Source organism: Mobula hypostoma, chromosome 27 (assembly GCF_963921235.1).
Source record: "Mobula hypostoma chromosome 27, sMobHyp1.1, whole genome shotgun sequence".
In the NCBI taxonomy this organism is placed as follows: Eukaryota; Metazoa; Chordata; class Chondrichthyes; order Myliobatiformes; family Myliobatidae; genus Mobula; species Mobula hypostoma.
The window spans coordinates 20,220,949-20,246,183 of NC_086123.1; the positions used below are offsets into that span (position 1 = coordinate 20,220,949).

General features: G+C 42.4%; 2 protein-coding genes across 10 annotated transcripts in view; one reads left to right on the forward strand and one right to left on the reverse strand.

Moving 5' to 3' along the window:
* p2rx4a (purinergic receptor P2X, ligand-gated ion channel, 4a) overlaps nucleotides 1–13,619 on the reverse strand; it is an 88,897-nt gene extending 75,278 nt beyond the window's left edge. For all 8 annotated transcript variants that reach the window (XM_063034445.1, XM_063034441.1, XM_063034444.1 and 5 more), the window contains exon 1: nucleotides 13,026–13,619. In XM_063034445.1, the coding sequence (XP_062890515.1) occupies nucleotides 13,026–13,159 (134 nt within the window). In that variant the 5' untranslated portion in view covers nucleotides 13,160–13,619. The remainder of the gene's footprint in view (nucleotides 1–13,025) is intronic.
* A 7,367-nt stretch (nucleotides 13,620–20,986) lies between these two features.
* ift81 (intraflagellar transport 81 homolog) overlaps nucleotides 20,987–25,235 on the forward strand; it is a 63,488-nt gene continuing 59,239 nt past the window's right edge. Inside the window, exons 1-4 of one of the 2 annotated variants that reach the window (XM_063034232.1) lie at nucleotides 21,017–21,079; nucleotides 22,469–22,672; nucleotides 23,214–23,368; nucleotides 23,667–23,770. In XM_063034232.1, coding sequence (XP_062890302.1) covers nucleotides 23,225–23,368; nucleotides 23,667–23,770 — 248 coding nt within the window. In that variant the 5' untranslated portion in view covers nucleotides 21,017–21,079; nucleotides 22,469–22,672; nucleotides 23,214–23,224. Of the gene's footprint in view, nucleotides 21,080–22,468; nucleotides 22,673–23,213; nucleotides 23,369–23,666; nucleotides 23,771–25,235 lie in introns of both variants that reach the window. The other variant, XM_063034231.1, reaches the window with a different exon arrangement.

A 25,235-nucleotide genomic window follows, 5' to 3' on the forward strand; every position in this document is an offset into this window, starting at 1 on the left:
ACATTATGCCAAGCTTACAATGACTCGTACTGTATATACCTGCATTATTTTGAGTGGTACCTGAACAGAATGCCTTTTAAAAAATCTAAATATACACTTGCAGGTCCTTATGTACCCAGCTAGCTATATTCCCACAATGAAAATCATTATATTTTTGAAACATTATGTCCCTTCATTAGGTGAAGCTAATCATATTATAATATTCCAAGTGCCATTTTAATGCCTCCCTTTATGATAGATTTTAGGATCTTGCTTACGGCAAATGCAAGGCTAACTGGTCCATAGCTTTCTTCCTGCTCTTGCTTCTTTCTTAAAATTAGTGCTTACACATCTTGCCTTTCAACTCACTGAGTGTGTCTGAAAATCTACAGAACGTTGCTTTCTCTAGAGCATCCTCTGTTAGAATTCTATGACGCAAACTGCTAGCTTGAGGAGATTTGGTTAGCTTTAGTTCCTCCAGAACTTCATTAATTACATCAGTAACTTTTTATTCTTGGCATTATTAGCCCCACTTCTGCCACATTTATTGCATCTTCTACAGTGAAGATTGTGGAAGTTGCAGTAAGGCAATGGCTGAAGACAACATCCAGGCAAGAATAGACTGGGGCAGTTGTGGTCGAGTGAGACCTTTGATGCGAGACTGCTGGAGCCAACCTTGTTTACTGGAAAATGTTCAAAGGTTCATTTTATTATCAGAGTATGTATGCAGAATACAACTCTGAGATTCATCTTCTCCAGATAGCCATGAAATAGGTCATTGAAAGAAAAGCATCAAACTCCCCCACTCGCACAAGAAAGAAAAAGGAACAAAACTCGCAAACCCCCAAACCCTGCAACCCCTCCCTCACACAAAAACTGATCAATTGCCCACCTGGAAAATGGTAGCTAGAACATCAATACCAAACCCCCAACCTACTCCCTCACAAAAAAACTAACCTATTGCCCACAAGGATGAAAAACAGCAAAAATAACATCAACCCCTCAAATCCCTCTCTGGCACACAAAAAACTAACAAAGCTCCTCACGGAAAAAACACCAACAAGAACATCAGACCCCAGATCCCCAATCCCTCCCTCGCACAAAAATTAACATATCCCCCACCAGGACATCAAACCCCCCCCAAACCCCTCTCTGGCACACAAAAAACTAACAAATGCCCCTCACGGAAACACCAACATGAATGTCAGACTGCAGGTCCCCAATCCCTCCTTCACACAAAAATTAACATATCACCCAGCAGGACATCAAACCCCCAAGCCCCTCTCTGGCACACAGAAAACTAACAAATCCCCCCATGGAAAAAAAACACCAACAAGAACATCAGACTCCAAATCCCTAGTTCCTCCCTTGCACAAAAATTAACATGTCACCCACAAACCCCTAACCCCCAACTCACCAATTGGCAACTAGAAGGAAAACACAGAAAATTGAAGGAGACCAATATAAACTACAGTCCACACCAATAATCACATAAATCTCAGAATTGTGATAACATCCTCTGACAGCATCGAGGTAAGTGAGAATGACTGTGACAGTGTGAAATCAACCTAGAAGAACATAGCTTCCCTTTACACAGTAAAAGGTGCCAGAAACAGATGAGATAGAAATAATGTAAGGATGAGAATTACACCGAACAAAGGGACAATTCCTTTACTAACTTCAAAGTGTCATCGGTTGTCAGCTTGTAGTTTCAATTCATTTTTAACACCTGTACTGTGAATGGCAATTGATTTTGCAAGTAACGAATTCAAACGTATACAATTTACCAAATGGTCAATACCCGTAAATGATAAGCCAATAAAAATAGCAGTTTTCTCTCCTGGATTCAGAACAGTGTGGGTGACAGGGGCCATGCTGGTCTCCTTGTGCACAAGTAAGTATGTTTAAGTCATAAGAGTGCATGTGTTCTGGGCCCAGCTGTTTTAGTTGTTTTATTTTAATATTGGGGATGACAGTTATTTGGAGGTTCCATGAAGATGACTAACACTTGGCTTCATTATAAGGGGGAAAGTAATTCAGCTGCTGTAGCCAATCGATCCTAGATCCTAGGCTGCTCATGTTTGGGTGAGGGTCTGAGCCTGCTGTTGGGATACATATTTCCTATCGTGGAGTCATCAAGGTACACCAGCACCTTAGTCAGTCGCCAACATAGGAAAACTGCAGCTGTGGTCGGGTCGTGGCCCGTATTAAGTTGCTGTGGTCTGGGCCATGTCCCGCACGAGGTCGCTGTGGTCCAGGTTGTGTCCTGCACAGAGTTGCAGTGGTCTGGGCCATATCCTGCACAAGGCTGCCTGAGCCAGGTCATATCCCCCGCAGAGAGTCCTGGTCTGAATCAAGTTCCAGAGGGAGCACAGGAACATTTGGTAAGGGTGTGGCTTTTAAAAAGAAGGAATTCCAAATTGTGTTTGTCTGTGTGCGTCTGTGTTTGCACCTTGATTTTGTATGCATAAGTGGCAGCGTAAAAATCCCCTGCCCGGACCTTTAACAGACTCCGGTATCATGTATGTTTGTACATTTTGGACCAGAAAGCATTAAATAGTTTGAGAAATATACTGTATTGACGGAATGGACTAAGTGAGTGTCTGCAGACGTGTTGTTAGAGAAAGGAAAATGTGAGAAGAATGTAGGGTGGCCTGTGATTGTTCAAGGTAGATGTGAAATGCAAAAATTGTTAAGATTAATTCTGTAAAAAAAGCAGAGAATGTGAGCAAAAGTTAAAGAAGAAAATGACACAGAAAGAACAGGCAAAGGATAACAGTGTCTACCTCTGTATTAGACAAGAAACAGTTGGCACCCAGAGTCTGAGGATGAACTAGGTGCTGAGCCCTTACCCTCCCCAGGCACGGTTTCAACAAGGCTCGTGCCAAATGGCGCCTCCTGAGTGCTCGGTGAGTTCAGCACCAGCCGGTGCCCTGCCAATAGCATTACAGGAGACAGGAGGCGAAGGGGTGCAGAGGGGATGAATGAAAATGATTCAAATGTATCTTGAACTGATCTAGTCGGAACTCTAAGAAAATGTTTCCCTCGCACAGTAGATTGGCATAAAAAAGTGTCGGACAGAAGACAATGGTATTAATGAAATGTGGAATGCATATGTAAATGTGTTCAAAAGTATTCTGGATTAACTCTAGAAGTAGGGGTACCTACCTTAATAAATGTTATTGTAAATAAGTTGCAATCTAGGTTAAAGGAAAACATATACAGTACTGTTACTTGTGTGAGATGAGAAGAGTTAAGCAAAATTATGACTATTTTACAATATTGTCCAAAGAAATTCCAACATGAAGGGGTTAAAACTGTTGAGGGGAATAGGGACAATACTTGTATGATAATTCCTGGCTCCTCCACTCTAGCCTCTGGGCAATATTGTACTTTGCTTTAAGAGTATTGCGAAAGCTGTCCCATAATATTATTTTAATTTACAGCTTTGTTTTATATTTAAATAAATTGACAGTAACCAAATATTAACTAATCATTACCATTTTACACTCCTGATAAAATGGCAGCGTGCTTGGACGTAACAGCTTCTAATGGGCCAGCCAAAGGTGTTAGTATCTTTTTAAAACATTTTTTACAATTGCAAGGCCCTGCTAGACATTAAGAACTTACAGTACTACAGGTCTACCCCATCACTGTGCTGCTTGTTGGCAGAGGGAACGAAGGAGCTGGACTTGGTGCGGATCATGCTGCTGCCTGCACCAGAGAGGTGTCGGAAGAATCAGTGTGTGAAGGCAGTGACCAGTCCAACAGCGAGTGATCATCTTAGTCAATTTTCTTGTGATCACAAGACCCTGTTGGACATTATTAATGTGGAATGCTGCAAGACATATTCACTGGTCTATTGGTAGATGGTGGGAGGCTGCGTGGCCTCAATTGTAATGAGAACTAAGCCTCAAACCACAGTGTCGCCTGATTACAGTCACCCAGGAGCGAGGCATCGGAGTTGGTATGCCCCACCAGAGGCAATGTGGTTTGGTGTTCAAACTGGATTCAGTGCTGCCTCCCCAGTGTTAACTTGGCAAAGGACAAGCCATATTGTATTCAAATGCAGACTGTTGCAACATTCATGAACTCAGGGTCCTGGACTATATTTTTTTGTGTGACCGTATTTCACTGCTGTCTTATATGTGTCTTGTGATGTGTATGACTGTTGGTACTGTGTTTTGTATCTTGGCACCAGAATAACATATGGCTGTATTCATGGGTATTTACGTATGGTTAAATGACACTTAATTTGAACTTGAACTTGATTAACTTCTGTTTAAAATTTCACTGTAAACTTTAACATTACCTGCTTTATACACGTATGGCTCACGTAACCACCTGTGACTGGTAATATTTTTGTTTTGAACACAGTAGATATATTTGATGTTGCGGTGTTTGCCAAGCTTGGCAATTAGCTTACAGACATTTCATCACTAGTCATAGTGACATTGATATATCTTAAATTTTAGGTAGCTATATTTTAGATAATGATGTTCTAAATGTATGATTTTATAGTCCTTTGATTCACATCACCAAACATGGAGATCGGATGGTGGACACGATAGGGGATGGGGATATCCACGAGGGGTATGCTTTTGTTTGTAGACAGCCAACCTCGTTATGCCAGTGGACAATTATGGAAACTACTTGGGTTTCTCACCTCTTCAGAACTCCAATAAAATATAGTGAACTAACTATGAACCTTTTCCTGCTTTCCAATTATTTGCTGCTTTTGCTGTTATAAATTATGTGGCTCATACTAACAGGACGGATGACAGAGCAAAGGTTCCCAGCCTGGGGATCGTGGACCCCTCAGTTAATGGTAGGAGTCCATGGCATAAAAAGATCAGGAACCCCTGGACAAGTGGGAACAAACGAGCAGACTCCTTTGCTAAGGAAGCAACAGCAGATCCTTACGGCCACGTAGCACTGCAGTGTGATCAGGCAGGCTGCCAAAGTTTTTCAAGTTCTTTTGACGAACTAGCACAATTACAGCGTGATGTTTCAGAGGCTGAAAGAGCTTTATGGACTAAAGCACACTATGTGCGAGACTATAAAGGATGATGGGCATAATCAGAAAACAGGTTTGTACATTTGCTCCCGTGCGTGTGTGGGTTTCTTCCGGGTGCTCCGGTTTCCTCCCACAGTCTAAAGACGTACCGCTTCGTGGGTTAATTGGTCATTGTAAATTGTCCTGTGGTTAGGCTGGGGTTAAATCGGTGGGTTGCTGGGTGGCGTGGTTCAAAGGGCCGTAGGGTCTGTTCCGCACTGTATCTCTAAACCAATAAAATGAGAGATTCTCGACCATAGCAGGAAAAGTAGCAGCAACCTTTGATTTGCCAGAGACATTGCTGGTACCTGCTGCTACTGTGCTCTCCCACAGGCCTTTTGTACGTCGTGAAACCGACTTCATGCAGTTACCTAAATGTATGGGTTGTGATTACGTACTTGCTATTTTGCTTGTTGTCTCCATGAGTATAAGTTTATCCAACTTAAAGAAATGATGCTGCGACTGTAGCTAATTTTTTTTATCATGAGAACTTATTCCTAGGTTTGTGATCCCTGACAAATTCTCAAGTGATGATGGTCTTTGCTTTACAAGTTATATAGGAGTTGACAAAGGTCTGGTAGGGTAAACATCATTTCACGTGTCCTTACTACCCTCAATCTTACAGGGCAGCTGAAAGACAGAACGAGGCCCAGAAATGCAGGTTATCTGAACTGTGCAATGCGACTGAGCAAAGGTGGCTGGCGCTGCGCTCCAGGCTGTGAAACAGGCCTACCTCCACATCAGACAGTTTTGGGATGTCCCCATGCGCTTGCTAGTCACCCCTCCCTTTTTAATTAGCCAAATGGGCATCCATATTATGAGTGAAAGCATGTTGCGTTATTGTATAGATCTAATATAAGTTCTTAAAGGTTTCCGTCAACAGTTACCTAAAGCTGGAAGATCATGCTGGCTGCAGTGTGTCACAACTTCCAGCCGGGAGATTGGGTGCTGGTGAGAGCCTACTGACAAAAGAACTGCCTGGAACTGCCTGCTGTGAAGGTCCATTCCAAGTGATGCTGACCACATATCCTATTTAAAGGTCCGAGGAACACCTTGTAAATTAAGCCAGCAGACCAGGGAACAAATGGCCAGAAGAACATTGATGATAAGGACTGATGGACTAAACTCTTGATTTGTGCTGTTTGCCACCATAAGTAATCACTATGCATCATAATTTTTGGGTAACCTGGCTAAATGTAGAAGTATCTCACAACACTAACACTCCTAACACTTTTCTTCGCCTTAGTTATCGATATGCGTCGCATACTAACCAGTCAGCATGGATGTGCTCCAGAGATTGTCCATACATTTGGAAAGAGACTTGCCAATGTGGGCTGTACCCCTGAATCATGACAAGTTTGTTTTAAGGGATAGTATTCTGTTTTGTAACTCCAAAATATTAAGCTAAATGAAAGCAAAAAGATGGGAGCCCAGGAAAACTTATGTACTTTCTTTTTTACTTTAAGCAAGACGTGGTAGCATCATTACGTACACAATTCACTTATTTTTACATATAACCCGTAATGAATTATTTAAACAACCAAGAATGCTTTACAATATTACTTGAATTGTACTGAAATATTAAATACACAACAGATAGTATCAAATGACAGACAAACGGACAATGATTGCAAAACCTCCCCTGTTCTGAAGCTGCTACATAGAGATAAGGGTGAAGTATGCTTCATCATGGGACTGGACTAGATTTGGTAACAGTATGTGCACTATCTATACAAGCGATAACTTCCAAATCCGTTACTGTTACGTAATGGGTATGTGGCTGATAAGCCTATCACTAGTGGCTAGGAATACTCCTAAAATGGGATCTATGACCTGAACCAAAGCCATGGAGGGGTTGTTGTCATCTGGCCTACGTGGTACCATAGATGTACTAGCTGCCTCCTCCCTCTCTACATCCTGCTGTGTGGAGCTACCTTCGAAAGACTATGGAAACCGAGTGCTTCTGGATTGTAGTGTTCCTGTTCTGGGAACCTATCAGACTGGTTTGTGACAGCATTAATGGGGGCTCGGTGCTGCTAGAGAAATTGGCTAATGATACACCCTCAGTGCTACATGATACAAGTTAGGCTATCAATGACATTATTGCCAAGATGCTGGCAATCTGCACTGTGACCCTTCAAAATCAACCAGAGCTGGACTTCCTGTTGCCTAAGAGAGATAGTACTTGTGCCATTATTAGACAGGAGTATCGTACATATGTCTCTGAAATCAACAGCCAACAGTCCCTGAGTTTCAGAAACTCAGCACTGTTGAAATTAAGTAAGATTTATATTGTCCTCTACAGGACAAAGAGGAGGGAGTTTGAAAGTTGTGGTAAGGCAAGGATTAAAGACAATGTCCAGGCAAGGATAGCCTGGAGAAGTTGTAGTCAAGTGAGACCTTTGAATTGAGATGGCTGGAGCCAACCTTGCTTACTGCAGACAAGGTAGGTGAGAATGATTGTGGCAGTGTGTAATCAACCTAGAAGAACACAGCTTCCCTTTTACACAGTAAGGGTGCCCGAAACAGATGAGATAGAAATAATGAAAGGATATTAAACACACCCAACAACTAAGGGACAATTGCTTTACTAACTTCAAAGTATCATCGGTTGTCAGTTTGTAGTTCCTGTTCAGTTTTAACATCTCTCCTGTGAATGGCAATTGATCTTGCAAGTAACAAACTCAAACATATACAATTTACCAAATGGTCAATATCCATAACTGATAAGCTAATTCTGTATACAGTTTTCTACCCTGGATTCAGAGCAGTGTGGGTGATGGGAGCCATGCTGTTCTCCCTGTGCACAAGTAAATAAAATATGTTTGAGTCGTAAGAATATGTGTGTTCTGGGCCCAGTTATTTTATTTTATTATCGCCAGTGACAAGACAGAATCCAAATAATTGTTTAATTTCTCAATATTTCATTTATTTCCCCATTATAATTTCTCCTGTTGCTGTTTTCCATGCGTCCCAAATCTACATCATGCTTTATACATTGTAGCAGAATTTCTTACACTTACGTTTCTTACTAATTTATATTCAATCTATACTTTATCAACTTTTGCTGTCAATCAATGCTACTTACTAAAACATTCCAAGCCCTTTGGTTTATTACTCTTGGTGACAAGATTTTAACTGCCTTGAATTATCTGTTAGTATCCATGATTACCATTTGGATGCATCACCATAACTTGCCAGCAACAAGATCCTTAAGTTATGAATAAATTATAAGACATTTAGATCCCACATTAACTGTAGGCATCCGTTAGTCTTGCGAGACCATGGATCTGCGCCTGGAAAGTCTTCTCTCTCCGGGGCGCAGGCCTGGGCAAGGTTGTATGGAAGACCAGCAGTTGCCCATGCTGCAAATCTCCCCTCTCCATGACATCAATGTTGTCCAAGGGAAGGGCATTAGGACCCATACAGCTTGGCACCAGTGTCATCGCAGAGCAATGTGTGATTAAGTGCCTTGCTCAAGGACACAACACACTGCCTCGGCTGGGGCTTGAACTCACGACCCTCAGGTCGCTAGTCCAATGCCTTAACCACTTGGCCACGTGCGAGCTTGAATACCTGAATTGTGTTTGTGGACAAGACCATTAAGATAGTGAAAAATATTGCCTTTTCTTAATAGCAATAATATACAGTAGGCATATTTGTTTCTGGGGGGGGGGAGCAACTTAAGTTACATAAACTTCATAATTTTTAAAACATTATTACCTGCAAACAAGGTTGTTGTCCTATAGATCCTGTGGAAGACAAGTTGCAATCCTTCCATCCTTCATCAGCAACAGGGGAGGAAGTACACAGCACTTTGCACTGATTTCCCAGATCACCTATTTTACTCTGTCTCGGAGCTAAAATGGAAGAGACATTGCCTAGCCGGCTCCATGGCAAGTCCCATTAGGCTAGTTAGTGGTCTTCACTGGCAGCATGGATTAACTCAGCAAGCTATTCACCAGACCTACCATTACACCCTGTCTCCACTCTCTAGCAGATGTTGGCCTGGTTTCTCTGCATCCTATTCCTCTTTCCACCCTTATTTTCATTAACTCTGATCCTCCTTTCTCATTCCTGTTGGACTTAGAGAAATAACACAATTTTTAAAGTTACACAATAACTGTATACGAGGAGCTGGTCAGCAGCTGCTGGAAGCAGGGGTAGAAGGCAAGGTGCGTGCCCATTGAAGTGGGCTGCCGGGGCTCCACTGGACAGTCCCTTCACACAGAGCCCTCAGCTCACTGGGCTTTGCTGGTACACGGAGGCAGCAGAGAAAGCCTCAAGATGGCCCTGGATGAACTGAACAAATCCATGGGGGTCTGCAGCACGTGCATCTTGAAGGCAATTCATGGCTTGATTCACAGCTGGGTTGCTTGGGTGAGGGTGAAAGATCCAGAACACCCGATCATCCCAGGTTACGTCACTGATGATGTGTTCAGAGCTCTGTGAGATGTATTCTTCAGCCATCAGCTCCGAGTTAAATCTAGAATAGAGAGGCAGCACATAGACAAACGCAGATGCTGGATGACTACGGCCATCATTTTAGTCCACAAGGAAAGTAATGTGTCCTGTCTCAAGGAATACTAACCTGAAGCTCTAACATCAAACAGAATGAAGTGCTTTCTAACTTCTGCAGATGCTGGAAATCCAAATCAACACACACAAAATGATGGAGGAACTCAACAGGTCGAACAGTATCTATGGAAGTAAATAAACAGTTGACATTTTGGGTCGAGACCCTTCTTCTGAACTTCTTCACAAAGTGCTTTGAGAGACTGATAATGGCCCACATCAGCAACAACCTCCCAGACAATCTACACCGCCTGCAACTTGCATACAAGATAGAAAAGATCTATAGAGGACACCATCGGATCTGGATCACTTTGACAATAAAAATACATATGTCAGGCTGATCATCATCGTGGCTATCCCTCGAGGTCGAGGATGATGGTCTTCATTCTGTTGATCTACTTATGGGCTCTCAAGTGGCTTATGAGTCCAGTCTTGGCTTTGAAAGTTCTTCTGCATTCAGGACAGGTAGTTCCAGATGGCAGATCGGGCTTTGGTTGTTGCTGCCTCTCTTTCCATTTTCTTCTCTTTTCTTCTAATTCTGCACACCTGTTGGCTTCGGAAGTTGCTGTTCCTTCTCCAATGATGGCTTGCCAGAGTTTCCTGTCCCTGGCATTGGTTTCCCAATTGTTGATGTCGATGTTACATTTCTTCATGTTGGCTTTTAAGATGTCTTTGAATCTCTTCTGTTGTCCACCTCTCTTACGTTTGCCTTCTTTAAGCTGAGAGTAGAAGATTTGTTTCGGCAGACGTTCGTTTTTCATCCACACAACATGACCGCTCCACCTTAGTTGGTTCTTGACGACGCAGGCTTCAATGCTTATTGTTTTTGCTTCATTTGGCACGCTGACATTGGTTCTTCTATCTTCCCAGCTGATATTTAAGATGTTTCGAAGACAGCATTGATGGAACTTTTCATGTCGTCGGTATGTTGTCCAGGTTTCTGATGCATACAGGAGCGTTGGGATTACCACTGCTTTGTACACTAACATTTTGGTGTCTGTTCGGATGTCAGGCTGATATTCATTGATGGAAGCTCAGTATCAACATCCTAATACCTAATACCTAATAAGGTCATCTCTTAAACCCTTGGACCTTAGCTGGGAGTGGGGTTGGAGGAGGGTCTACCACTGGCTTCCAGATGTTGACTGGCAAACCTCAATCGGTTTTAATTGGTTGTAACATTTCATCTATCCCGACCCTGCCCCATAGGCTTGTGTGTTCAGTCCACTGCTCTACTCCCATGTCTGAGTGGCCAGATACAGTGCCAACTTGACCTTCAGGTTTGGTGATGGCTCCACGGTTGTATGCCAATTATTAACAGTAAAGAGACGGAGTACAGGAAAGTACCCTCCCCTCCCCCTCTCACAAGTTGTTGCGAAAGTGATCACAACACCTTGGTCATTCATGCTGGCAAGAGGAAGAGTTGGCTGTTGACCTAAGGAAGTTCAGGGGGTCAGTGTGGGGGGAGTGAACACAACCTGGTCCTCTTTAATGTTGCTGGTAGTCACAGCTTTTATTTCCTAAGCATCTATTTCACCAGCAATCTCCCATGGTCTCTCCACGCTGATGTGGTAACCAAGATAGTGCACCAGCATGTACAATTTCTTAGGTATCTGAGAGAATTCAGCTGGTCCACGAGGATTCTCTTGAAGTTCCACAGATGCACAACAGGAATCATCCTGATGGGTTGCAACTGCTCTGCTCTGGCCTGACAGAACCTGCAGAAAATTGTGCGTTACGGACTTATCACCTCCTTCCCTTCAGTCAGTCATCAGGGTGCATGGTACCAGGAAGGCAGTATGGTCAAGGATGCCCGGCACTCTGGCCATTCCCTCCTGTCTCTCCTACCCCCTGGGAGCTTGAAAGCCTGGAGGACCACACAAAAACAGTTTCTTCCCACACAGCTATCAGAAATCTAAACCTATCACTTCTTTTACATCCCCATCTTCATTCTACCCCATCAATAATTCTGTCATTGAAACTTTCTGTTGTTTTGAACTCGCTGTGCGTTGCATTTCATGTTAATAGTAATAAATACAAAGTGAGCAAACAATTTTATTTCATCCTAGAATACAGTACATTGCAACAGGCTATTCTGAAGCAACATGCAGCACTAAAAAAGCTAGGTGAAGGGTTTAATATTGTGAAATGCATAAACCACAATATAGGCAGGTAGGTAAATTATTGAATTAAAATATGCCACAACCCCACAACCGGTCAGAATTTTACTCGCAAACACGAGGAAATCTGCAGATGCTGGAAAATCAAGCGACACACATCAAAGTTGCTGGTGAACGCAGCAGGTACTTTTTTTAAAAAAAATTAGAGATACATCACAGTAACAAGAGCTTCTGGCTCAACAAGCCCATGACTCCCAATTACACCCATGTGACCAACTAACCACTAACTCATCTGTACATCCTTGGACTGTGGGAAGAAACCAGGGCACCCAGAAGAAACCTAAGCAGTCACAGGGAGAATGTACAAACTCCTTATAGTCAGCGGTGGCAATTGAACCCATGTTGTTGGCACTGTAGTAGCATTGTGCTAACCACTACGCTACTATGCTGCCCCTATTTATTTACCACTGATGCCTACACTGAAGAAGTGAAAATCTTCTCTTCGACGGGAGTTCAGTGAAACCATCTCTCACTGCTCCCCATCTGTAATTTCTTCGGCTCTTCAACTTTTCGACCACATTTTGATTCAGACTCGCTTCCCCTATCATTTAGAATGTCCTCCTCCCCCCTCCCACTTTCTTATCTCTTACTAGCTCTGTTATTCCCGACGAAGGGTGTCGGCCTGAAACGTCGACTGTACCTCTTCCTAGAGATGCTGCCTGGCCTGCTGCGTTCACCAGCAACTTTGATGTGTGTTGCCAGAATTTTACTCCACCAGTGCCTCTAAGATCTCATCCAAGTGACACACTGAACTGTTTTGTAAATATACATAGATTCATTCCTTCTTATAGCAGGTCAAAATCCTGGAATTCCCTATGCAACAACGCGGAGAAAGTAAACTCACCGCTGTCCAGCCCCACCAGTCGTCACCACCGCCTTTTCTACTACATTTAGAGATGGACAAGAAATGCTATCAAAAGGAGCATTCATAAATGAACAAAAATATATTCTAAAATCCGCAACGGGAACTCACAACCATCTCAGAGGTAAAAATTGTTCCAGCTGACAACCCACCAAAACTACATGAGGCGATTTTTTAAAACCGTTTCATTAAAAGTTTCACCGAAATCCGGAGGCGCTCTTCATAAATGTGGATCGACGGCCGAAGTCCATAGGGATTTCGTAAATGATAGTTATTATTCTATCATTAGAAAATCACATTATGTTCATTGTTACAAACACTTTTAACAGGTTATGCGACTGAAAAGTCCGAATGCGTTTCAATATGAGCTCACCCGATAACGTAGGCGAGGATTATTAATTGAACCAGCCTGTTCAAGACTCCAACGGTCCTGTTGTTGATAAGTACGACCCTGGGAGTATCATATTCCAGAACTGCATCACAAACTACGGCGCAGCAGTTTTTCATTGTTCCGTGTCGGGTTAAAAGAGACTTCAAATCCGTCGAACGACTGTGGTCTTAAGTACTTCCCACTGAACGGAACTATTTATCATGTGATTGCATTACTTCGTTCCTCACTGAGCTGTCAGCAACAGCTCAAATTGTAATCGATCCCTTTAAACCTTTCATCTGACACCCCTCCCCTCTGTTAAGTCTGGGGGAAATCGGTCAGTTTTCCGAACAAGCGATTTTATCCAAAGTAAAAACAACTTTTGCTGCAAGTGCTCAACTTTGGAGGCAGCATCCAGGGAAACCTACCCGTTTCTCCTTCCACAGATACTGCCTGAACTGCAGAATGTTTCCAACATTTTCTGATTTTCAGATGTTTTGGGTTTCGGTACCAGACTGTCACCTGGCAACTTATTTTCACTAAAGCAAAACACACAAGATGCTGGAGGTAACCCTATGGAAAAAAGTAAACAGTCAACGTTTGGGCTGAGACCCTTCTTCGGGACTGAGAAGGAAGGGGGGGGGGAAGATGCCAGAACAAAAAGATGGGGTGGGGGTGGAAGAGGCTGGCTGGAAGGTGATAGGTGAAGCCAGGTGGGCAGGAAAGGTCAAGGGCTGGAGAAGAAGGAATCTGATAGGGGAGAAGAGTGGACATTAGGAGAAAGGGAAGGAGGAGAAAACCCAGGGGGAAGTAATAGGCAGGTGAGAAGAAGTGAAGTGGGAGGGGGGTGGAAAGAATTTGTTCACCGGAAGGAGAAATCGATATTCATACCATCAGGTTGGAGGGTACCAGATGGAATACAAGTGTTGCTCCTCCACCCTGACGGTGGCTTTGTCTCGGCACAAGAGGAGGCCTTGGATTGACACATCGGAACGGGAAATGGGAATGGAAGTTGAAATGTTTGGCCACTGGAATGTCCCGCTTGTGGTGGAGGTGAGTGACGAAGTGCTCCCCCATTTTGCGATGTGCCTCACCAATGTAGAGGAGGCTGCAACAGGGGCACCAGCCACGATAGACGACCCCAGCAGGTTCGCAGGTGAAGAGCTGCCTCACCTGGAAGGACTGTTTGGGGCTCTGAGTACTATGATTGCTTTTACCGATACAGTGATTAAGACTATGAAATTAAGAATAGCAATTAATAATAAAAGAACAATGTAATATATCTTGCTTTAAGTGTGATATTGACAGCAATATATAAGACTAGATTGAACACTAGTTAAATCAACAAAAATGGCTTAGAATAGGAATAAATTGGGCTGTAACCAGTGGGGTGCCAGAAGGTTGGAGCTACTTACACTCTTTATTTCTGTTCTTCCTCGCACTTTGTGGTGCACTGGGCAGCAACCTTGCTGTTAGCATTTGTCTGTTGCATTTACAAGCCGAGCTGCTAGCTCGACTGGAGAAAGGGAGGGTTGCCAGCACGGATGGAAAGCGTGCAAGGCGGCGGCCGGATTCGAACCTGGGGGGGTGGGGGGGTGACACTCCCCTTGAAGCCCGGTGCAGATTCCACTACACCACCAGCCAGCTTACACTGCTTATGAATGACTTCAATGATAGGATTGAGTGTGATACCGTATATCCAGGTTTGCTAATGACATAAAACTAGATTGACTGTGAAGAGAATGCAAGGAGGCAGAGGGAAGCTGGGAGAATGGACACAGATGAGCACATGGCAGAAAATAAGGACAAATTGAAGGTCATCCACTTTAGTAGAGGGGAAAAAATGAAGTGTTTTCTTTCACGGTGAAGGGTGGAATAATGTTGGTTTTGACAGAATCGGAATCTGGTTTATTGTCACTGACATAAGTTGTGAAACTTGTTTTGTGGCAGCAGTACAGTAATGACTACAAATTACAATAATAACTAGAAAAGACAAATAGCAAGGTAGTGTTCATGAGTTCCTGGACCATTCAGAAATCTGACAGCAGAGGGGAAGACACTGTTCCTCAAACATTGGGTGTGGGTCTTTCGGTCTCCCAGAACTGCTCCCTGATGGTAGTAATGAGAAGAGGGCACGCGTCAGATGGGGAGGGTCTTTCATAATGGATGCCGCCATCATGATTTCAGTGTGTCCCTGCAAGCCCATAGCATGTAGGAATGACAAACAGTTAGGATATTGTTTTTTTCACACACACAAGATAATTTGAATACAATAATGGAGACTTATTCAGATTACACACCCATTTCTTATTGTATTCTATCCACCAAATATTTACCGACTCTTTTTGCCAAATATTTACCTACTCAATTTATGGTTGGCTGGTGGTGCAGTGAGATCAGCGCTGGGCTCGAGGACGGAGGTTCCCGAGTTTGATCCAGTGACAGACCGCTCCCGTGCGCACTCTCCATCCGCGCCGGGTTGATATCGCGCTCGCAACTCGGCCTCGTAAAATATTACTGCGATATGTCTGTGCGAGGAGTGGCGAACCCACATAGCCATTTGAACTGTGCCTTGATAGGCATGAAAATGCCCAGTGCTGGCCTCTCAGGTCTGAGTCGACGTCATCATTAACTTATGGACTACTTACATCGTCTCCACAGATTGTTTCCCCATCTATCAAACAAAGGAGGCTATAATACACTCAGTCCTATATGTAAATCATCAAACAACACACACAAAATGCTGGTGGAACACAGCAGGCCAGGCACCATCTGTAGGAAGAAGCACAGTTGACGTTTTGGGCCGAGACCCTTCATCAGGACTAACTGAAGGAAGAGCTAGTGAGAGATTTGAAAGTGGGAGGGGGAGGGGGAGATCCAAAATGATAGGAGAAGACAGGAGGGGGAGGGATGGAGCCAAGAGCTGGACAGGTGATTGGCAAAGGGGATATGAGAGGATCATGGGACAAGAGGCCCAGGGAGAAAGAAACGGGGAGGGGAACCCAGAGAAAGATGGAGAGCAGGCAAGGAGTAATTGTGAGAGGGAAAGAGAGAGAAAACAGAGGGAGAGAAAAAAGGGGGGGGAATAAATAAATAAATAAACAAATAAATAAATAAGGGATGGGTGAGAATGGGAGGAGGGGCATTAATGGAAGTTAGAGAAATCAATATTCATGCCATCAGGTTGGAGGCTACCCAGACGGAATATAGGGTGTTGTTTCTCCATCCTGAGTGTGGCTTCATCTGGACAGTAGAGGAGGCCGTGGATAGACATATCAGAATGGGAATGAGACGTGGACCCTTGTCCATTCGTCCCCCCCATCCTTCCCCACTGATCTTCCTCCTGGCACTTATCCTTATAAGTGGAACAAGTGCTACACATGCCCTTACACTTCCTCCCTCAGCACCATTCAGGGCCCCAGACAGTCCTTCCAGGTGAGGTGACACTTCACCTGTGAGTCGGCTGGGGTGATATACTGCGTCCGGTGCTCCCGGTGCGGCCTTCTATATATTGGTGAGACCCAACGCAGACTAGGAGACCGTTTCACTGAACACCTATGTTCTGTCTGCCAGAGAAAGCAGGATCTCCCAGTGGCCACACATTTTAATTCCATGTACCATTCCCATTCTGATATGTCTAGCCACGGCCTCCTCTACTGTCAAGATGAAGCCACACTCAGGTTGGAGGAACAACACCTTATATTCCGTCTGGGTAGCCTCCAACCTGATGGCATGAACATTGACTTCTCAAACTTCCGTTAATGCCCCTCCTCCTGTTCTCACCCCATCCCTTATTTATTTATTTATTTACCCTTTTTTTCCCTCTCTTTGACCCTCTCACAATTACTCCTTGCCTGCTCTCCATCTTCCTCTGGATTCCCCTCCCCCTTTCTTTCTCCCTAGGCTTCCCGTCGCATGACCTCTCCCTTCTCCAGCCTTGTATCCCTTTTACTAAACAATTTTCCAGCTCTTGGCTCTATCCCTCCCCCTCCTGTCTTCTCCTATCATTTCGGATCTCCCCCTCCCCCTCCTACTTTCAAACCTCTTAACATCTCTTCTTTTAGTTTGGCCTGATGAAGGGTCTCGGCCCGAAACATCGACTGTGCTTCTTCCTATAGATGCTGCCTGGCCTGCTGCATTCCACCAGCATTTTGTGTGTGTTGCTTGAACTTCCAGCATCTGCAGATTTCCTCGTGTTTGCATATGTAAATCACCAATGTAGATTGTAAATAATTGAAGACACAGAGCCAATCCTGTGGCCCTTCAATAGCTATAGTTTACCACCCAGAAAAGGATTTATTTTTTCTAACTCTATTTTTGTGCCAGACAATCTTTTTCAAAATCTAGGGAGTTTTGATTGATCACAACCTATGCGTTCACTGTATTTCCAGTCACTTTTTTTTACAAGATCTTTGGATACAGAGCATCACTTTAGAGGAACAGTTAGCTTTGAGTCATAGAGTCATCCAGCACAGAAGCAGGCCCTTCAGCCCATTGAATCCATGCCAAACAATTTAAACTGCCAAGTTGTATCAACCTGCATCCAGACGATAGCCCTCCATACTCCTACCATCTATGTACCTATCCAAACTTCTCTTTAAACATTGAAATCGAGTTTGCATGCACCACTTATGCTGCCATCTCATTCCACACTCATGACCCTCTGAGTAAAGAAGTTTCTCCTCATGTTCCCCTTAAACATTTCACCTTTCACCCTTAACCCATGACCTCTAGTTGTAGTCCCAGCCAACCTCAGTGGAAAAAGACTACTTGCCCTATCTGTACTCCTTATAATTTTGAAATCATCTTTCAAATCTCCCCTCAATCTTCTACATTCCAAGGAATAAAGTCCTAACCTACTCAATCTTTCCTTATAACTCAGGTCCTCCAGTCCAGGCAACATCTTTGCAGATTTTCTCTGTACTCTTTCAACCTTATTTACATTTTTCCTGTTGATAGGTGACCAAATCTGCACACAGTACTCAAATTAGGTCTCACCAATGTCTTATGCAACATCAACACAAAATTCCATCTGCTGTACTCAATGCTTTGATTTATGAAGGCCAATGTGCCAAAAGCTTTCTTTATGACCCTGTTGACCTGTGATGCCACTTTCAATGAATTACGGACCTGTATTCTCAGATCCCTTTGTTCTACCACACTCTGCAGTGCCCTACTGTTCCCTGTGGAAGACCTACTCTGGTTGGTCCTCCTGAAGTGCAACACCTCACACTTGTCAGTTTTAAAATCTATCTGCCATTTTCAGCCCATTTTCCAGCTGTTCCAGATGCTTCTGCAAGGTCTTCCTTGCTGACCACTACACCCTCAATCTCAGTGTCCTCTGAAAATTTGCTGATCCAGTTAGCCATAACATCATCTAGATCATTGATGTACTGTAGATGACAAAGCAAAATGGGCACAGCACCAATCCGTGTGGTACTCCATTACTCACAGGCCTCCAATCAGAGAGGCAACCATCTACTACCACTCTCCAGCTTCTCCCACAAAGCCAATGTCTAATCCAATTTACTACCTCATCCTGAATGCCGAGTGACTGAACCTTTGTGACCATGCGGGGCCTTGTCCAATGCCTTACTGAAGTCCATGTAGACAACATCCACTGCCTTTTCTTCATCAAGTTTCCTGGTAACTCCCTCGAAAAACTCAATAAGATTGGTTAGGCACAACCTACCATGCACAAAGCCATGCTGACTTTCCCTAATTGGTCCATGCCTATCCAAATGCTCATATATCTGCTCCCTTCGAATACCTTCCAATAACTGATGTCGGGCTCACTGGCCTGTAATTTCCTGGTTTATTTTTTTGGAGCCTTTCTTAAACAGTGGAAGAGACTGTCCTCCAATCCTCTCGCACCTCATCTGTCACTAAGGAAATATAAATATCTCTGCTAGGGCCCCCGAAGTTTCTGCACTTACCTCCCATATGGTACGAGGGAACACTTTATCAGGCCCTGGTGATTTATCCATCCTAATTTGGCTCAAGATAGCAAACACCTCCTCCTCTGTAATCTGTATAGAGTCCATGAATTGATGCTGCTTTGCCTCACACCTATAGACTCTGTGTTTCCCTCCTGAGTAAATACAGATATTAAAAAAATCCATTTAATTACTCCCCTGTTGATTTTGGCTCCATGCATGGATTACCACTCTGATCTTCCAGAGGACCAATATTGTCCTTTGTAATCTTTTTGCTCTTAACATATCTGTATAATCTCTTAGAATTCCCCTTCATCTTGTCTGCTAGGACAACCTCATGCCTTTTTTAAGCCTTTCTGATTTCTTTCTTAAGTGTTCTCTTGCATTTCTTACACTCCATAAGTACCTAATTTTTTTTCCTACCTGACTTTACCTGCTATGCATATTCTTTTGTTTCTTAATCAAGGTCCAAATATCTCTTGAAAACCAATGATTCCTAAACCTGTTATCTTTACCTTTTATTCTGACAGACACATAGAAGCTTTGTACTCTCAAAATTTCACTTTTGAAGGCTTCCCACTTACCATGTACACTTTTGTCAGAAAAAAGCTGGCCCCCATGCGCACTTGCCAGATCCTTTCTGATGCCATCAAAATTGACCTTTCTCCAATTTAGAATCTCAACCCAAGGACTGGACCTATCTTTTTGTATATTTACTTTGAAACTAATGGCATTACTATCAATGTTGCAAAGTGTTCCCCTACACAAACTTCTGTCACCTGCCCCGTCTCATACCCTAATAGCAGATCAAATATCTCCCATTTCTACGAACTGATAAAGGAAATTTACCTGAATACATTTGACAAACCCAATCCCATCTAGTCCTTTCACAGTATGGAAGTCCCAGTCAACATGTGGAAAGTTAAAATCACCTGCTATAACAACCTTATGTTTCTTGCAACAGTCTGCGATCTCTACAGATTTGTTCCTCTAAAGACTGCAGACTGTTAGCTGGTCTGTAATATAGCCCCCATTAAAATCGTCATACCTTTCTTATTCCTCATTTCCACCCATAACACCTCACTAGACAAGTTAACCAATCTGTTCTGACTAAGCACTACCGTGACATTTTCCCTGACCAGTAACGGCACACCTCCTCCTTTAATCCCTCTCGCTCTGTCACGTCTAAAACAACGGAAGCCCGGAATACTGAGCTCCCAGCCCTGCCCCTCCTGCGACTAATAGCTATAATATCATAATTCCATGTGTTGATCCACGCCTGAGCTCAGCTGCTTTTCCTACGATACTTCTTGCATTGAAATATACGCAGCACCATGCTCAACATTTTGCTTCCTGTCTTTGAGGTCTTTAACAACATGTCTTCACAACCTCTCCGCTATCTGTTCTGGCACTCTGCTTCCCAACCCCCTGCAGCTCTGTTGCGGTCCTGTGAGTTTGCCCAATATCTTTCCCCTAGCGATAGCGAAGTGCTTTAAGCCAAATTTCTCCATCTCGTGTACTGGACTTCCACTTCTATTCAAAAATGATAATTGTTTTTGTGTCACGATAACGAAATATTCGTTCTCTGCCCTTTCCTTCCTTCCCATTACTAATTCCGCATTCTAATACTCTGTGGACCAACTTCTTCATTGATTTCTTTTACATAAAACGCCCCTACTATATGTTTTTAAAAAAATATTTTTTTGCTCGTTCGCTCTAATAATCCATTTTCTACCTATATTAATTTTATTATCATCCTTCCGTAGGTTCTCACAATTTTTTCTGCCTTTTGACCTCGTTCTGCACAACATGGTATATACCCTCTTTATAAAATAGATAAATCATCTTTGTTTCGCAGTGTTTATCACTTCTCATTTTCAAAGGAGCAAACGAATCTCCCTCTTGCCCATTTTTTAGACAATAAAACTGCCGCGCAGAGATAGGCGAAGCCATATAAACTGTATTAGTTAATAACGTCCTTGGGCTATCGGCCTGGGCTTCTCCCGTTGCCTAGTTACACTTCCTTCCGCTTGTTGCAACGTTACTTCCGGTTAACAACTGATGGTCTCCAAGCAGCTCCGTTTCAAAGAGTTTTTGGTTGTCGTGTCGAAAGATTTGCGTGTAAGTTGTCTCTCATATTTCTTTCTTTAATCTGATAACCTTTTGGTTATATTAAAACAATGCCGTTAAGCCGCTATTTCGCCTCTGGTAACGGAGGCCTCAGGTACCCAATAAAGCATCTGATTGTGTTTATATTTAATGTGCATCGTGAAGGAGCGGCAGATGCGGTTGTCCCGTCAAGACCTTGCAATTCTAAACATGATTTCAAACCCGCTGTTCTTTTGACCCCCGCCTTTTCAGTCAAGATTGTTGAGACCCCTGGTATTTCGCCGAAGTCCGACGTTGGCCTGCATTCAATTCCACCATAAATTTGAAATTGTTAAACATTCCTTGTCGAAGTAAAACAATTATGTGAGCTCGCAAATGGCAAGGGCCATTGTCATTAATTGATGCTAAAATATTATTTATTTAATCCGAGTCACAGTCAGACACAGTTATGGACAATGTTCTGTCTACATTAATGTACTCCCTCCAATATCAGAAGCTCTTTTTCCTTGCAACAATAACCTAAAACTTTAAGCTATATTTATTTTGTTTAAAACCCTACCATTTCAATCCGTGTGAGATTAATTAACTATATGAAAAATAATGACTGTTTAAGTAAGTACAGACGTGATTAAGGTGTAAGGAGGAGGACTGAAGTCTCAGGAACATATAGCCTATAGGTTACTGCTGACCATGAATTTTGTGTCAGGTTTGCGGTCTTATTTTCGAACGCTCGTTTTAGTTAGTGGGTCAAAGGGTGTGCCGGTATACTGAAGGAGATGGTGAATTTCTTTCGATTACTTACTTTGCTGAACTGGTATCTCAAGGCTGAGGATCAAATAGAATGCTTTGACTTCTCACTTTTTAAATTCTGAGTGAATTTAATCTTCACCTGCTGGATTTCATCCCTGGACTACCAAGTGGGTTTTTGTGACAAAGTATAAAGTTCAAAGTAAATTTATCATCAGAATCAAATTTAATATCACCGCCATGTGTCATGAAATTTGTTAACTTTATTGCGGCAGTACAATGAAATACATGATAAATAAATATAGAGGAAATAAACTGAGTTACATTAGGTATATATATCTATTAAATAGTTAAGTTTAAATAATTCTTTACTCAGAGAGTGGTAGCTGTGTGGAACGAGCTTCCAGCAGAATTGGTTGAGGCAGGTTCAATGTTGTCGTTTAAAATTAAATTGGGTAGATATATGGACAGGAAAGGAATGGAGGGTTATGGGCTGAGTGCAAGTCAGTGGGACTAGGTGAGAGTAAGAGTTCGGCACGGACTAGAAGGATTGAGATGGCCTGTTTCCGTGCTGTAATTGTTATATGGTTATATATAATTAGTGAAAAAGTACTTGTATGTCACCATATACAACCCAGATTTATTTTCTTGCAGGCAATCGCAGTAAATACAAGAAACACAATAGAATCGATAAAAGACTGCACCCATCAGGACAAACAACCAATGTGAAAAAAGACTGTAAATACAAAAGAAAAAAATGATAATTAATAAATAAGCAATAAATATCAAGAACATGAGATGAAGACTAAGAGTTCTTGAAAGCGAGTCCATAGGTTGAGGGAACAGTTCAGTGACAGAGTGAGTGACGTTGAGTGAAGTTATCCCTTCTGGTTCAAGAGTCTGGTGGTTGAGGGGTAATAGCTGATTCTGAACTTGGTGGTGCTGGTTCTGAGGGACCTGTACCCTCTTCCTGATGGCAGCAGAGGGAAGAGAGCATGGCCTGGATGATGGATGCTGTTTTCCTGTGACAGCACTCCTTGTAGATGTGTTCAATGGTTGGGGGGGGGGTGCTTTACCCATAATTGGCTGGGCCATATCTACAACTATTTGCAGACTTAATTGGATAAGTTTATGTGCATCATCACTAGTGATGCCATTTTTAGAGCATTTCAGGCAACCTCTAAGAGAAACAGAATTAATGGTTAATTTTCCAGCCTAATATTGTTGTACTATATTTGAACATTTGAACTGTTTCTACAAATAAATAGTTTGTTGATGCAAGTGAAATCTCTTTCTTGCATCTTTGTAGTTGTCATATTCTAGATAGTTTGCAAAAAGCCAATTTGATACCAAAAAAGGATGAACCACGTATGAATTAAATGCTTTTGTTTTCTTTCAGGACAAACTAAAATGAGCGAACAGATCAAATTCATTGTAGAGCAGCTCAATAAAGAGCCCTTCAGGAAGAATTTTAACCTAATCACCTTCGATTCCTTGGAGCCGCTGCAATTGTTGCAGGTTCTCAATGAGGTTCTGGCTGAGATTGATCCTAAAGTATGTATATATGTATAACACAGCTGCTGTAATCTTAACGGGTACACTGAAATGTTCACAAGAGCAAAAGTGCCAAAGGATTAGCATTATATATAGAGAGATGTGTTACTGAAAACGCTACTGTACTGGAAACCTTTCATACTCTGTTGCATTTTCCTGCACTTATTGTTGCTTTGTGCTGCTACGCCCAGAACCTGTGTGGAAAACCTGCGGTTTCCATAAGGTTTCCGTAATTTAAACATATCCTGGAAATACCATATTTAATATCAAATAACAGCATTTTTGTCTTTTCTGCCAGCATAATATTGACATACGTGAGGAAGCACCAGATCAAACAGCAAAGCGAATGTTTAGTCTTCTGGGAATTCTGAAATACAAGCCTCCTGGAAATCTTTCTGATATGTATGTAGCAATATACTGCATTGTTTTGAGAATAATACTTCTTTCATTATTTTTCTCTGTAGCTTTCTCATTTTAGTCTTCCCTTTTCTTAATTGGTGAAATTGGACAAACTATGTATTTTTATTCTTTTCTCCTGTATATGTCCTGTTTTCCACTGTATATTAGCTAATTGTGCATTCACTGTCAATTCACAAGGTGATCTTCTATCTGTGTTGTCAGCATTTAGAATATATACCATTATAGAAAAAAGGAAAACTAAGTCAGCGGTCTGGTTAAAAGAAATACTTTGTTTTTATCAGATCTCAATTTCGGATGTATTTTTTTACTGTAAGGTGTTTCATTTACTAAGTGTTATATGCCAGTTCTCTACCAAGAATCTGGACAGACACTTTATACTGACCACTTAATTGTATTTAGTAGTTTCCCTTGTTATTTTATTAGTACCTATTTCTTTGCCTATTTTTGGAGAAGCACAAAATAGTGATTTTTTTTTTTGACATTAATTGGGCTGTTTCCACAACCAGCCCAGTTGAAAGAAATTAGGAGGAGGGTGTCAATGTCTGCCCAATAAGTTAATTGAAATGGCCACATGGCCACAATTTTGCAGTGTATTCTGGCAGTGTGAGAGTGACTGCAAATTTCATCCTATAATTTGCCTGTAATTCTTCTGGATTGTAGAGGACATTTGTTGTATAACCATATAATATATAACAATTACAGCACGGAAACAGGCCATCTCGGCCCTTCTAGCCCGTGCTGAACTCTTACTCTCACCTAGTCCCATCGACCTGCACTCAGCCCATAACCCTCCATTCCTTTCCTGTCCGTATAACTATCCAATTTAACTTTAAATGACAACTTCGAACCTGCCTCAACCACTTCTGCTGGAAGCTCGTTCCACACAGCTACCACTCTCTGAGTAAAGAAGTTCCCCCTCACGTTACCCCTAAACTTTTGCCCTTTAACTCTCAACTCATGTCCTCTTGTTTGAATCTCCCCCACTCTCAATGGAAAAGCCTATCCACGTCAACTCTTATCTATCCCCCTCATAATTTTAAATACCTCTATCAAGTCCCCCCTCAATCTTCTACGCTCCAGAGAATAAAGACCCAACTTGTTCAACTTTTCTCTGTAACTTAGGAGATGAAACCCAGGTAACATTTTAGTAAACCTCCTCTGTACTCTCTCAATCTTTTTGACATCTTTCCTATAATTCGGTGACCAGAACTGTACACAATACTCCAAATTTGGCCTTACCAGTGCCTTGTACAATGTCAATATTACATCCCAATCCCAAATTGTATAAGATAACAAAGCCTGTATTGTATAACTTTAATGAGAATTTTTGAAAAATAATTCAATTCTTGTTACCATGTAACATAAAATGTTGGAGAAATGCTGCCGGTTAGGCAGCATTATGGAGAAGAATAAAGAGTGTCCCGATAAAGGGTCTCAGTCTGAAATA